This window comes from Diadema setosum, chromosome 7 (assembly GCF_964275005.1).
Source record: "Diadema setosum chromosome 7, eeDiaSeto1, whole genome shotgun sequence".
NCBI classification, from domain to species: Eukaryota; Metazoa; Echinodermata; class Echinoidea; order Diadematoida; family Diadematidae; genus Diadema; species Diadema setosum.
This window is the reverse complement of record NC_092691.1, coordinates 39,934,659-39,950,818: the sequence shown is the minus strand read 5'-3', so window position 1 is coordinate 39,950,818 and position 16,160 is coordinate 39,934,659. Positions and strand designations below refer to the sequence as shown.

Here is a 16,160-nt window from a genome sequence, read left to right as displayed (position 1 = left end):
TTTCGCAATGTTTTCTCATACAGTCATGAAACAATGCATTCTATCCTTATAGCCACTCGAATGATTCCCGCTGTCAAGAAGATTTTTGAAGGTGCATGGTAAATGAAGTCATAGAGTTTGCATATCAGGATGACATCCCAGATAATGTTGGATGAAAACATCAGCAACATTGACTCTGCGGAATCACAGACCCTTAAAGGCAATCGAAAAACTTTTAAAGCATCAGGAAGAGACCACTGAGGGAGAAGTTGCTGAAACGAAGATGGAATGAAGGAGGTAAAGAGACAAGATTGACGGAGACGGGGAAGATGGAGGGTTGTGTGGTGGACAAAGGGGAGAAGTTTGAGATGACAATCGCGATAGAGGACGAGGATGAGCCGTGTTCGGAGGATACTGCTGATGATGAGGAGGAGGAGGACGAGGTGGAGGAGGAGGAAGGGGAGGAGGAGGAAGGACAAGTTAGAGAAATGCACATTGTATCCAGGCCACAATATGATTTTATCCGCAAACGAATAAGTGGAAGATGAGGAGCCAACTTGAACAGGCTTCGGAAAATGAAGAGATGATCGTTGTTTGTTTGTTTGTCTGTTTGTTTGTTTGTTTGTTTGTTTGTTTGTTTGTTTGTTTGTTTGTTTGTTCATTTTCCATCTGAGAAGATGGCTGGATAGCCCATATTCAGCTACATTAAGCCGGTCTTCCATGGGGTCCAGTTGGATGTGAGGTGGGACTCTACTATCTTGCTAGATAAGAGGGGACGGTATGCTTACAAACAACATTGCTCAGTCCAGACTCGGGTTCGAACCCGGGCCGCGTGATCGTGAGGCAGACGCGCTACCGACTGAGCCAACTCTCCGCCGGGGAAAGAAAAGATGGTGAAAAAGTAGAGTGGAAGGAAGAAAAAACACTTCGGAATGGGAAAGGGAACGTGTGCTAAGCAGACATAGCATCAGTTTTCCAGAAGATGCAAATGGGGGCAAAAATGTATCCTCAAAAATCCCGGAGATGGCTGCGGCCACTAACTGGACAAGACGACGCAAACGTGCTCCGGCGGTGTAATGAAAATAAAGACTATATAGACAAGATAGACAGATAGATGGGAAGGAGGAGGGTATGCAAATGGAAGGAGCACAAGAATGCAAACAGGATGAAAAAAGGAGGCAGAGAGTATAAAGATCGGATGGAATGCAAAGAAGAATATGGGCAGAAGGAGATGGATATGGACTTGCCGATTTCAACATGGCAGCTTCAACACACAATAATTGACAGAGGATAAACTCCGAGAGTTTGTGTGGTGACTATTGAGGGGATAAATAGAAATGACACACTTGAATATATTAAAGAATTCCATGACGGGGGACAGTGGAAATCACTCGACGCAGATCCAATACCATTGAATGTGACTGGACCAGATGACAGTCAACTCGGATCTACCGGGATAACTATTTTTTTTTTTTTTTGGGGGGGGGGGGGTTGCCACTTCCGGGTTTCATCGGCTGACAAGTAAAAAACAAAACAAAAATGGCTTCAGCGCAATTTTCTGGTGCCATGGCCACTAATCTAGGATTACATTCCAAATTTAAAGGGGGAGGCGGTCCCTAGATCCGCCACTGCCCTCCCCCTTATAAATAGTTCATCACGATATCAATAATTTTCGAATCAAAGAACGTCTGTTACGTTTTCCCCTTTACCCTGTGATCCTCATACCCCCTCGTCATTTTAACACAAAATTCAGGCCAACATCGCTCACTTAGTCACTATCTCGATCTGCAGGATGGAGTGTTTGCAGCGGTACTTTCCTGTTGGATACTGGCCAACACGTGGATGGCTGGCAGCTGCTGCTTTCAAGCTTCCCGCCTCCTCTCACAAAGTAGTGTTTTGATCATGTTGTGCTCCAGCTCTCGCCGCCGCACTCTATCCTGTATCCGGTCCTGTAAAGGTGAAAGGTCAGCTTGCAAAAGATGGCTCCGATTCGAACGAAGTTTGCTGAAGGTTAGTGTAACTTTTTTTCTTCTTTGTGTGCCATATTCTCATTTACTCATGTTTTGGTAGGAAATTTCTGTTACAACATTTCGTCTAAATTGTCACAATACATTTTTAGGATGAGAAGGATGTCTTTGGCAATGTTTTGTGAGCCTGATTTCCGTCCTATGCAGCTTTTTCGCTTGTGCCGAGGGTTATTGTGGTCCCACATACTCAAATCGATGCTGTAGATTTGTTTCCAAAGACTAGTGTCGTGTCGCACGCGGTATAAAACGCTGTAACGGTGTCCCAGAACGAAAGTCTTCTTGTATCTTATGATATGGCACCACGTGACTGATTGGTATCATCATCATTATCATCCTCCTCCTCCTTATCCTCCTGATCCTCCGGCCCTAGCCGCATGGCCGCGGCCTCCTTATCCGATCCTCTTCTTCTTGAACTTCTTCTCGGATACTGTCCAACACCCCAATAGAATGGCAATAATGGCAAATGCATGTATTTACTTCGATGTAGTTATAGGCATGAATGGTAGGGGCCAACGAGACATTTGATTGAGTAAATTTAGTCTCATTCATTTACTTTTATGCTCCAGCGTGAACTCGGCTCTAGCTCAACAAATGATGAACTAAATTCAACAACATTTAATTTTCTGGGTCTCCTGTCGTGTCTTACAGGTAGGGTAAGGGCACCAGTATTCGGTTAGCCCCCGGTATTCGGTCACTTACACTGTATCACTAGTCACCAGCCAGTAAGTTCAACTGTCACAACACACGCAAATCACATTAATTCACATACTTCCACACTCATTCACAACAGGAAACTCCCTTAGCCCCCTCCAAAAATCCATCCCAAATCCCAAATTTTGCCATCAAAAGTGCAGAATTGGCGCTACTTTCCAAAAGCGGGCGCGGATAAGGCCCAGTTTTAAGAGTACGGGTCGCCGAAAAAGCGCTAAAAATTGAGAAATAGGCCGTTCTCTCGCGGGATTTTTCGCTTATCGCAAGCTTGGAGTGTAATGGTATCCTCAAAAACGCAAAAGAAAAACAATATTTCCGTACGTGCCGATACTGTGTCCCAATGTACAAGGGTTGAATGCAAGTGCCGAGGCCCCAGTATTCGGTCACCAACGGTCGCCGCAACGTCCCTGATGCAATTTTGCGCCAACAAAGTAGCGCGCGCATGCATTTTTCAGCTGCCTTGAACACGCATTGTCTTTGAACGCGCACATCGCGTGACCGAATACTGGTGCCCGTGACCGTATACTGGGGAATTTTCAAGGTGAAATATTTCGGGATTTTGTGCAATTCTGTGAGATATTTAACAAAATGAAAGTTGAGATTATAAGAAATTTGATATATTTCACATACATTGCTGTAGATATGATGTATGTACATGTATTAATTTAGTTTGAAAAATATTGCAAAAAAGCTTAAGTGACCAAATACTGGGGATGTTACCCTACTTTGCATGAAGCTGTTACTTCCTTTTAGTAATTTTAGTAATACCATTTCTATACTGTACGCATGCATCCTTAGTTACTTGCTGCTTGTGTAGGAGACGGACCAAACAAGTCACAAGAAAAGGAAAAAACACCTGATAAGTATGGGGTAGTATCACTGTGAAAATCTGGAACCTACACCACAGCAAGTCTGTTTGCAGAAGAGTTTGAACTTTGTCTTTTCCTTGTGTTTTTGGTTGCTTTTCATTTGATGGTAATTATGTTTTATAGTTGATTTATTCTTGAGTGTCATGCTTTTTTCTCTCTTCTTTTGCACAGGTGAACGAGTTCTCTGTTTCCATGGCCCTCTACTCTACGAAGCAAAGGTCTGAGTCAAAATTAACTTTTAAGCCTCTTTTTTTTTAGGCATTGCAGTCGATTCTTGTTTTTACAGTGTTTTTTTTATAGTTTTTATCATATCATTATACAGTGTATAAAAGACAAATCAAGGTGAAGGATGCAATCAAATTGAACTCTGTTAAATTATCAGAGACAATGCTCATTCATTCATATTATTATTATTGTAGCCAAACATGGACAAAATACTCATTGGCCTTAGTACTGATGCGGAAACAGGTATTTGTTGTGGGAGTGTAATTCTGCATGACATCCATATAGATGCTGCTGTTGATGTATCTAGTTTGGAAGAGAATAGATGGCTTCCACTACATGTATGTTATAAAATTGTGAAGTGAATATTTGTCTCTGCATGTGCATAATGTTCTCAATCCTCTCCCATCATTGTCTTCCTGGTGTAGTGTGTAAAGTCAGAGGTGAAGGACAAGACAATCCGCTACTTCATACACTACAATGGCTGGAATAAAAAGTAAGTACAGTATGATTACAGTGTGGGGACTTTTCAATCAACCACACACAGAGACTTCACGTAGGGTTGAACAGAGAAGTTACAGCAATAGCTACACTTGCAGTTTCTGAAATAACCTCATAGTCTATCAGCTCTTTTCTCTTTCTTATACTCTTGGATTTATGGTACCAGATATTTCCAGTGTAATGTATTGTGAAAAGCAGTGAGAAAAACAAAAGTTTGCTGACCAAGTGTAATACCATTCAGAATGAACAAAATTGGTTATGTGTAACTTATGAATTGAACAAATTTATTTTCACCACACAACTTATGTACACAATATTGACCAAGAAGTCAAAACAGAGACTTATTGAGTGGAAGCAACAATAACACATTGTGGTATACCACATAAATGCTGAGAAGCGGCATAATTTAAAAGGGAAAATTTTAAGTTAAAAAACAAGAATCCAAACACCTGACTGTGTCTGTTTGTGTTATGTGCTTTGATAATGTGCTACAAGCTGAAACAGTATTATGGAAGCATTTCATTACACAACTAGGAAAGCGGTCAGAAATTGTAGACATTCGTAGAAGAGCCCACTTTCACATACATTGTATTACGCACATAATGCTGAAACTGGCCCTTTTCTCAATTATAAAAAGTTCTTTCTAGCGTCTCTACATTAGCTTCCTGCTGCGTCTTGGGCGCACACCAAGTGCACGTATGTGCACCTCAAGTACTTGTAGCTTAAATTCCCTAATTTGTGGGTTCTATTAGCCAATAATAAAGAATCCTTATTTTTTTTTTTTCCTGGATCCAGATCACTACCAAAATCTAGTCATCTGTTCCTTGTGTCATTATCAACTTTCCCTGTAAAGTTCATTCCAATCCATTTACAATGTTTTTAGTTAAATTTACAAACAGACAGACAAACCAATGGCAGCAAAAACATAACCTCTTTGGCAAAGGTAACAACATAGATGGCAAGCATGATGAAGTGATTCTATTTTTATTTTTTTTTATTTTTTTTTTTTTTGATGGGGGAATGGGCTGACAAACTAAATATTGCCTTTCAATTATGTTCAATGTACTCTTCAGCTGGGATGAGTGGGTACCAGAGAGCAGGGCTCTGAAGTTCAACGAAGCCAACCTACAAAAACAGAAGGAGCTGTTTGCTGCGCAGAAAGTGTAAGTAAAGGATAAGTGGAGATGAAATAAAAACTATAATGCACCACATCTCACTAGACAGTGCAGGTCTTTCAAGACCCACATATGAAATACAGTGTATCTTTGTTTTTAAATTTGAAAGAGAACTGTAGTTATTTTTATGTGTCTGTAAATATACAGTCAGTATTAGAAGTCCTTAAAATCTGTAAATAAGATGTGTTGATTAATGCAAGTGTTCGGCTTTAATACAGCGACACTACAACCCAATGACTGGTAAAATATCCTTTGTTATTTTTATGCCTCCGCCACGAAGTGGTGCCGGAGGCATTATGTTTTCGGGTTGTCCGTCTGTCCGTCCGTCCGTCCGTCCGTCCGTCCGTCCGTAATGAATTTTGTGGACAAGGTAACTATCAAAACCTGTTGAGGTATCCTAATGAAACTTGGCATGTATGTGTATTAGGGGGTGAAGTTGTGCCTATCAACTTTTGGGTGCACATGCTCAAGGTCAAAGGTCAAAAGGTCAAGGTCAAATACATAAAATTTCACTATTTCCACCATATCTATTGAATGCCTGAAGATATTTTCTTGAAACTTAGTGTATACATGTATTACCCAATTAAGATTCTCTGGTGAAAGTTTGGGTCATGAGGTCAAAGGTCAAAGGTCAAAAGGTCAGGGTCAAATACATAAAATTTCACTATTTCCACCATATCTATTGAATGCCTGAAGATATTTTCTTGAAACTTAGTGTATACATATATTACCCAATTAAGATTCTCTGGTGAAAGTTTGGGTCATGAGGTCAAAGGTCAAAAGGTCAAGTAAAAATATTAAAACTTCTTTTTTTTCTCCGTACCTTGGAAAATTGTTCAAGGTATCTTCATGGAACATAGTATATACATGTACTGACTGGAAGTGATTATCTAGAGAATGTAGGGTTCATGGGGTCAAAGGTCAGGGGTCAAAGGTCAAGTGCAAGACTTCAAAATTTTACTATTACCCTCATATTTATGCAATGCCAGCAGGGTTATTTTTTTACACTTGGTGTATGCGTGTGTAACGTAATAGAAATTCTCTGGAAAGTTTTTTTTTCTTCTCTTTTTGCCTCAAAGGTCAAAAGGTCAAAGATCAAGTGAAAGTGCTGAACTAACTTTTTCCTCCATATCTCGGAAGTGGCTCAAGTTACCTTGAAACTTAGTACATATTATGCATGTTCTACCTGAAAGTAATTATCTTATGAATTTTAGGGTCAAGGGCCAGATGAAAATGGTAACAATTTACTATTCAATTCAGAAATTGCACTTTTTCTCCACACCTGTACCTTGAAAATTACTGAATGCCTAAATGTATGAATGGGTCAAAGTCAAGATAAAGTCCTTAAATCCCTAGATACATGCTCTCTTATTCATCCAATTAAACCTACGTCAAGGAAGGTGAACATTCAACACATTTGTGACAAACTTGTCATTCCAATATTTTGCCAATTTTGTGAAAATGTAATCACACAGTGTCCACATGTACTATCTAGACCTACTGGGAAAATCATGCATTATTGCGGAGGCATACCAGTCGCCAAAGCGACATTTCTAGTTCATATTATGAAGAGGTTATGATCGCTGTGTCAAAGACAAAGCAAATATAAGTTGTAGAAATGTGTGTCGACTATACACAAAGACCAACTTTCTTGTATGCAGTGGGTTTAATGCTATATTCGATAAGGCCATCATTATTGGCTGTTGCTCTCAGTTCTTTCAGTTTGTGTTTGTAAAAACTGATGTGAACAGGAAACAGAAGAAGGCCAGAAACCAGAAGAAGCCAGACAAAGAGTCCAAGACTCCAGCAGCAGCAGAAAAGGCTTCCAAGAGAGCCAAAGCTTCAGAATCAGGTGCGCTGTCGGGTTTTAAATAAAACACAGAATGAAAGGAAAAGGGAGGTTTCATTTATTTTTGTGTTCGTTTATTTATTTATTTATTTATTTTTGACAATTGTTGATTACATGTTTGAATTAGAGAAATATGTGATAGATTTTGTTTCATTATTTTGTACACGCATAGAGACTATTTGTATGGTATTATGCGTTTCTAAGAACTGACTATTATTATTATTATTATTATTATTTATTTATGTATTTATTTATTCATTTATTCATTTAAATTCATTCAATTATTCAGCCATTCAGTCAATGTTCTTTACCAAGGTAAAGTCCCATCTGTGATTTATACACTTATTCTTTGGGGCCCTGCAGCAAAATAACAGTTCATTCAAGATACACAAAGTATCAAATCAAGGACATCCAGTTGTATCTAACACTGTAGTACAAGCCAAGGTGATACTGTGTGTAAGTAGTGCAAAAGAAGTCTTTGTTTGCTAATGATGATTTTTTTATTTATTTTTTTTTTTTTTTTTGCATTAGAGGGCGATACCTTGCACAATACAGGGATATGAAGTTGACCTATAGACCGATTCAAGCGACTGTTCATGGAAGTGCGCCCTCTTAAGGCGACGCCATAACTGGGGGCCAAACAGGCCGGGTCGGCAAGCGCCCTGCGTGCGTGGCAAGGGTGCCAGCGGCAGCCAGTGCTTTTACCACCCGGCGCCAGCCGGCCAGCTAGCTATCTCTGGCGCTGGCAGCGATCGAAGCATCTGGCTTTGTGACAACTAGAGTCTACTTTTTTTTTTTTTCGCTAGCTAATTAAAAGTAAATAAAATTAAACAACTTACACCGACTCTGAGCGAATGGGCAGATGGCATACGGCTGTAGCCAAAACTTGAATTTCAAGGTAAATATCGTTACGATCCGTGAATGTTTGTCGACTCTATTTCTTTGGCGATGACTTGGGTACTCGCGTGTAAGCCCCGTATATTCACATTTGTGTAAGAGAATAAAAACTGCTAGGGAGAATTATTACTAGGCGCAGGCAGACGTCTTGCTAATAAGCCTAGGCTGTTGACAAGTTAACTGATATAATTAAATACAAATGATAAATAAGAATCTTGAGCTAGATATGGCGCAATAAATTGCAAGCTATCAGTTAACTTAACCTTTTTAGGGCAGGCTTTTGCCTTTACTCGGGAGTGTCGGGCCAGCAGGGTAGAATCTGTCTAACGTTAGATCTTGTCTAGAAATCTAGGCAAGAGTCCAGACTAGATCTAGACCTATTGACTTCTAGAACCCTACATCCTATATCATTTTCGGTTGTCGATAACTTCAGGTAAGCCTAACTAAGTAAACCAAACGGAATATAGATCTAGGCGTTTCTAGGCCGTATATGCCTAGTTACGACTAACATGGGTTACTTCTCCTGATGTCTACAACCAAAACTTCTACTGTTTTAGGTCTAAGTAACCTTGCATAACATCACGCTAACGCCTAATATTATAATCTACAACAATGATTTTTAAATTATACTTTCTCAGTATGATTATGAAACGGATGTTTGCCACCATCCATGGTTTAATATTTATAAGTATCACCTTATCAAAAGTCAAATTCAGAGTTCCAGGCCAAAATTGAATAGGCCTATATGGTCAATTCAGTGCTGAACATTGAAGAAGTGAAAACAATATACCGGTAAGAATTTAACGCATCTTGAAACATTTATTTAGCTGTAGTGTAGGCTGTAAAATGTTTGTCATAATAATAAAGTATAGCCAGGAAGTGTATTCTAACTTTAGCAAGTAGAACACCATGGATTTAAAAAAAAAAAAGTATGTGAATTATCAAATTCTTTGATCTAAACTTATCTTCTAAGATGAACAACATATTTCACGAATATACTGCGATAACCTAATTCAATAGAGAATCTAGTAGACATCGTTTGTTTCAAAATCTGTGCATTTTGATACCGTTGTATTTCACTTGTCTTTAATTTTGCCTTAATTTATCATGCGTCAGCTGTGTCTGAATTTCACACACTGCCGTGCAGCTTCCATTTCCATTTTTTCTGTTATTTGTGCACCTAACAACTTCACAATGTATTTTCCTGATCCTTCCTTTGAAGCTTTCAAATTGGGTCAATATGTCTGAATCACTCAATTTGTCCAAAAGAAAGGCATTAAGAGCCGCTGAATGACTTTTCCACAGTGAGTAAACAATCACAATATTAGCGCGGTGCCAGCGGTCGCCGGCCGCGGCGCAGCGGCCGCGCCCGGCTAACTATGCGCGATGGGTACGCTAAGCTGCTGCAACTGCAACTCGCTGGGTAGCTAGCCCCCGTTGGCCCCCAGTTATGGCGACCGTTATAGCGCCGCTAGCGGCGGTAGGTGAATAGGTCATCGAAATTGAATCGGTCTATATTGTATTCTACTGTAAGAGTAATTATGCTCTAATAGACTTAATTGAGGAGCTGATTCCAAAAACATGCAGCAGAGTGTGAGTTAACAATTTTTTTCCCCTGCTTGAGTTCTACCTTTTGGGACTATGAGACCATTGTCCCCTTTGAAGAGATAATCACAATAAATCCCTACTAAGAACGACCCCTCCTCATTTTGTCTACAGCATCCACCCCCTCCTCAGCTGCTGCCTCCCCTCAACCTGTCCCGGAGGAGCCTCCCCCAGCACCTGTCACCCCAGCTCCGGCCCCAGCAGCTGATACTCAGAGGAAGAAGAGGTCTAGGCCGGATGCCACAGTAGAGAGTGTGAGTGAAATTGTTTCAGGTCTAGTGTTCACCAGTGTCAATCCTTTAGTCCTTACTTTGCAAATCATTTCTTGGCCGTTCAGTGTAGAATACCTTCTCCCCTCATTTAGATATATAATATATTAATGTGACAGTTCTACACACAAGCTCGTGTGATGCAGTGCATGTAATGACTACAGTGTAATCTTATTTGTAGACAGTTTCATTCCATCTATACTAATCGACAAACTGAGCACAATGTCAGAGAGAAAGTAATCACGGTTAAGGAAAAAGCAAAAGCTTAAATACTTCAAAAATTCATAAAAATTCCTGGGTCGCTACCAAAATATAATCATCTGTTACTTGTGTTATCAACTTTTCCTTCAAGTTTCATCCAAATCCGTTCACAACTTGTTTGAGTTATTTTGCACACAGACGAGCAAACTTACACGTAACCTCCTTTACCAGTGGAGGTAGTAAATGACTCCTGTAGCATGTGTATAGACATAGCCATATTGCTGTAAGTCAAGCTTGTAAATTTTGCTTTTCAAACTGGCTTTTGGTCAATTACCCCACTGATGATGCTATTAATATAAACCCAAAGCTGTCTTTCTGGTCTTCTATTCAGGAGGAATCATTCTTGAACAAAGTAGAAGTGAAAGTGAAAATTCCTGAGGAGCTGAAACCGATACTGGTTGATGACTGGGATGCCATTACTCGACAGAAAATGGTGAGATGCGAAGTTTATGATCTAAATTTACCAATCATGGACACACGAAAGGAGTGTAGGCCTATCATTGAAGCAGTAACTCCCCTTGTGTAACAGTGTTTCAGTCACTTTAACCATGTGCCCAAGGCAGATAGGTTGCACAGAGTTGCTGCTTTGCCTCCTTAATTGTGCAGACAATTCACTATAGATATAGATAAAAAGAGAAAGAAGTATCTGTTAGTGTCATGAAAAAAGGACATGAAAGCCTCCCCTATTTGAGAGTCATGTTATTTTCTCCTGTTGGCATGTAGCATGCTGACCCAGCCTTATTTTGCTGAGTGAATGTTGACAGCACTTGTCATAATCATCATAAATGACCCTGCCATAGAGTGTGGTGATGGCATGCAGAATAAAAGTTACTTTCCGCATAATAACTTTCACTTTAGATTCATGATAAGAGGTTAAATATTCTAATTATATGAGGTAATTATTCGACCAGGCTGCATATTAATTAGCATTAGCGAAGCATTTATCATTTATGTCAATGACATCTTTATCATCTTCTTGTTTTGGGGTCTCATTAACCTTGTGTATACGGTATTCCGTTGACTTCGATCTGTGATACACATTGCCTCATGCTGAGAAGCAAAAGGACACTGATCCTGGAAATTTTCCTGATCATTACAATCCTTCTGCTTTACACTAACTTCTTAGTGGTCACATAGTAGTGTAGTAGAGGCTTTTTCAGAAAAAAAGAGAAACATAGATATATACCAGTGAATGAATGAATGAATACTTGAACAAATAATCTTCCTGGAAAGAGTTGCACTTTGGTCAGTGTTTCAGCTGCTTTCTTTGAATGTGATGTAATTAGTGTCTGTGCAATGCATATAAGTTGTTGGGTCATGTTACAGATGTACAGGTGTACGTTCATCCAGAGGGGTCGTACAAGTTTCTTGCCATCAAAATGCATATTGCGGTATATCTTTATGATATCAGTTACTTTAGGATTGGATTATTACTCTGAAAACTACGGCAGTCTGAAAGACCTCACAATGTACCACCTCAGAGCAGCTGTCTTAAGATTCTCATGACTTTCTTGCTTTTATATGTAAGTTTTAAAAGCCATTCATGAGTTCTGTGCCTCAGAGTTGTAGTAATTACCTCTGATTTGGTAACGCTGATCATTGTAATATTCTTATAGCTGGTCCACCTGCCAGCCAGGACCACAGTAGACCAGATCTTGGAGGACTATGTGAAGCAAAAGAAGAACAAGAAGGACATGACTCCTGCAAAGTAAGCAGCAACATTCTATTAAAGCATGTCAACTTCTAGATCTGAAAATGCTGTGGTCGCATCCTTACTGTGTTATGGCAAGTTCTACTCAAATTCCCATTTTTGATGGCTTAGCCGATAAATTAAATGATTACAAGGGGAACACTGAGTTGCACAAGCAGTACTGTGGAATACTTTTCGAATGCAGATCATTGAATACTTCTCATTTGCGGATCTTGTGTTGTATGATCCCTTCCTTTGTAAATTAAAGGGATTTGGATTGTTATGCTTATGTCAAGGATAAGCATAGCATGGTCCCAGCAATTAGAAAATTTCCTCTGTTATGTCTTATGGGCAATTCAGAATTGTGGTCGGTGTGTAAACTGGTTAATCAATCTTTTGGTCTTTATTCAAACAGCCTTGCATAATAAAGCAACGTAGAGGAAACTGAGGGACTATGAATGTAATGTTTTAGACTCCTGCATAACATTTTAGTATAATGTAAAAGTAGAAACTTTCGCACCATCAATATGTCATGCTGGGCCAACATTAGTTAACTTCACTTGAGTTTTGCAAATGAGAGTGCAAATTCTGTTACGTGCAAAAATAATGTATGTGTCCTTACAATGAGAATATTTGTGGTAGTTCAGAAGGCATGAAATTTGGAAGAAATGTTCACGCCTTGACATATTTTACGTTAACGGTATCTCACATGAAAAGTGCAACTTAGAAATTTTGCATAGACTGTATATAGCATCCCACTTCAACTTCATACACAGCTTGTTCTTGTCCAACCGAGCGGTCCTTTTCACATGATATGCCCTCGGGGTGGCCCTCTCTCACCCATTTTCCCCCCTTTTTTTACGTTCACAGAGAAAGTACCATTGTAGAGATCACACAAGGACTGAAAGAGTATTTTAACGTCATGCTGGGCACACAGCTTCTCTATAAATTTGAGCGACCGCAATTTGCTGACGTGAGTATCGCAGTGAAACTAACTCTTGATGAAAAGCTTCATAGAACGGTTTTGATTTGGTGTTTGTGTATGTCCGTGTTTGTGCATGTGAGTGTGTGTGATTTACTTCATACACCAAGTACATAATGCTCAAAGATAAGAATAAAGCTCTCTCAACTTTTGCCTTGTCTTTTAGAAGAGGAGCCTAGTTTGTGATAAGACATCCATGTCTTGTATTGGATTTCACACAATTGAGTAGCAAGACACTTAGAATGTTATATCACTTTTACACCCTCCCCTCCCCCCCCCCCCCCAAAAAAAAAAAATGGTCGTAATGAGTAGCCGCATTTGACAACTCCTGTATTAAGTTAAGTTTCAATAATTAGAAAGCAATGCCAGCACCTTGAAATTTGTCTTGTCCAACTTGGGCGGTGAGTTGGCTCAGTCAGTAGCGCGTCTGCCTCACGATCACGCGGCCCGGGTTCGAACCCGAGTCTTTACTGAGCAATGTTGTGTGTAAACATACCGTCCCCTCTAGCAAGAGGCAAAACGCTCTGTCCCTCGGATAGGACATAAAATGGAGGTCCCGTGTATGAGAGAGTCACAGCTCATGCACGTAAAAGATCCCTCTTCATTCATTCATCGCAAAGAGCAGGGTGTCTAACCCGGTGAAGTGGTCCCACCGCACAACCAACTGGACCCCATGGAAGACCAGCTTGGTGTAGCTGAATATGGGCTATCCAGCCATCTTCACAGATGGAAAATGAACAACAACAACAACTTGAGAGAAGCTTGTTGCATTATATTTGGGGTTTTTTGTTTATTTTACGTTATAATTGCCACTGAAAGGTCATGTGTTTTGTGGAATTTTTATTGTCAAGAGAGAGCTAAGCGGCTAGTGATATGAAGCATTATCACTCACTTATCATAGATGGATTTCAGTTAAATGTTTTTTTTTTTTTTGATAAGACGACTCCAGAGATGATAGACCTTGTGAGGTATTAATTGTCTTGAAGATCATGGAGCGATGTACAGCACATGAGATTCCTGTCGCGTGGATTGTTCATAGCTCGTTCTTGTGACATGTGTAAATAAGCATGCATACAAATTGTATGCACATCATGTGTGTTTGTAGTAGTGTGTACATTACGCTCATAGAGTTTTATTAGAGGCAGTGATATATAAAAAGTCTTGCCACACTGTTTTTCTTGTCCTCAAAATAGATTTTGGCCACGCGGTCAGAAGAGCCAATGTCCAAGGTGTATGGTGCTGTTCATCTCTTGAGGCTCTTTGGTGAGTTTGACCCTCTGGGCACCAACAGTTAACTGTTATAAGTGTAGTCATGTAGCTGATCACACTTTCTATCTGCACTTTCATTATTTAGTGTACATGATTGATCAGGAAGACCTGAATGTTGTGGTTCCTTTTGCGATTGTGCTTTATATAAACCAAGCAATGGATTTTTCTTTTCAACGACCATTTGCTACACTTCCAAGTAAAAACTTAGATGATGAAATGCTGACATTTTCATATCATTTACTATTTTAAGAAATTTCATGCAAGGACAAAGGTCAACGTGTAAAGATGAAAATGGGTAGTCAGGATGGTCGTCAAAAGTCAAAATGCTCAATTGGCTGGTATGAAAGTTTAGAGGGTCAAGATAAATATTGGACAAGAGGAGCTAACAGTCATTTCACTCATCTGGACATGCTTTGTAAGAACAATGACACAATTTACTGGATAAAAGTGGATTGGAAGAGGGGTACAGTCAACCTCGCCTGTGTCAACTTCACACAAGTCGTAATATTAGCTAAAATAGAGAAAAATTCTACCTGAGATGGATAAAGGCAACGTTGATTCTGTTGAGGAGTCGAAGATAACATGAGTCAAAGAATTTTCTGTGGTTCCTTTGGATTTGACTCGCTGAGGTTGACTATCATATTCTATGCTGGCCGACTTAAAACACTTAACAGTTAAGATGAGAAATAATGGAAACAGAGGGATTTCAATGTGAAATTGTACTATACTAGCTGATGTTGTGCTTTGAATGGTGATCAAAAGTTGTTTTGGTTCCCTATGTGCCACTGTAGTCAAACTTGGTGGGATGCTGGCTTTCACACCGGTGGACGAGAAGAGTATGCAACTCCTTTTGACCCACGTCAACGATTTTCTCAACTACCTGAAGAAGAACGCATCCACCCTCTTCAAGCCCAGTGACTACGAGGCTGCCCCGCCCGAATACCATCGGAAGGCCGTGTGAGATGCGCTAGTGTGCCCGTGGAATTCTTAAATTTGCCAATTTGATGACGACGTACACGTACTGACGACAAGGAACTTAATAAGAGTTTTTCACCCCTCTGCCCTCCGCAGTGCTAGTGACCATAGTCTCGTCGTTGGACAATCCACCGAATTTATGCGTAGCCTTGAAACTTCTTCCCATGTGTCGACATTGTTGAAAAGACCGATGCGTGAGATGGTTGCTATAAGTGAATACAGTGGAGACATTAGCTGAAATGGAATGAGCATATCTCTTCATGATGGCTCCTCTCCTTCATTAGCACCTGACAAGTCATTTCCTGCTTTTTTATGTCCCATATGATCTGGAAATGACTGTCAAGGGGGCAAGAAAAGTTATGTTATCCATGTTGGACTGATGGAATCTACGTATTAGAGGGATGGTGTCATCACCAAAAAAATATGCCCATAGAAACTCAGTGAAATGTGAAATTGTGAGTAGCTGAAATTTTCTTGTGTCAGAAAAGACAATAACAAATAAACAGAATGGAAAAACAACAAACAAAATGAAAAAAGATTTCAAACAAACTGGGAGAAATTATTTTTGGGAAGTCATTTCCAGCCCATCCTGTCAATTTCATTAGCATTCCTCCTGGTAGTGCTCTGCATTGCTCAGTATAACTGAAAACCAAGGGTGAGAAAAGATAGTGGTAATTTCTTACCAAAGTGAAATTACAGTACATTTTCTCAACATTTGTTTTATAGTAGCATTATCTCAAAGCACATGGAATTAATGTGCTTGTGGCTTTTGTGATGAATACAAGAAAAATAGAACAACTGTTTAGAAATTTTCTCTCATGTACTGTATTCATCAGGCTTTAGTGCACATCACGCATACTTCAACAAATCAGCAGTCAT

General features: G+C 39.8%; 1 protein-coding gene across 1 annotated transcript; it reads left to right on the top strand.

Moving 5' to 3' along the window:
* Positions 1-1,958: 1,958 nt before the first annotated feature.
* Positions 1,959-16,160, top strand: LOC140231240 (mortality factor 4-like protein 1). Its single transcript, XM_072311386.1, has 11 exons — positions 1,959-1,989; positions 3,758-3,804; positions 4,237-4,304; positions 5,383-5,472; positions 7,236-7,336; positions 9,950-10,089; positions 10,697-10,798; positions 11,982-12,073; positions 12,926-13,028; positions 14,231-14,300; positions 15,098-16,160. Exons 1-11 carry the CDS (start codon positions 1,959-1,961, stop codon positions 15,265-15,267), a joined length of 1,014 nt encoding a protein of 337 aa, XP_072167487.1. The 3' UTR covers positions 15,268-16,160.

Excerpts from the sequence above, each read along its gene's own strand:
- LOC140231240 (XM_072311386.1), top strand. The coding sequence starts at position 1,959 with ATGGCTCCGATTCGAACGAAGTTTGCTGAAG. Across the intron at positions 4,305-5,382 it reads TACAATGGCTGGAATAAAAA|CTGGGATGAGTGGGTACCAG; the intron begins GTAAGTACAGTA and ends TGTACTCTTCAG. Across the intron at positions 7,337-9,949 it reads AGCCAAAGCTTCAGAATCAG|CATCCACCCCCTCCTCAGCT; the intron begins GTGCGCTGTCGG and ends TTTTGTCTACAG.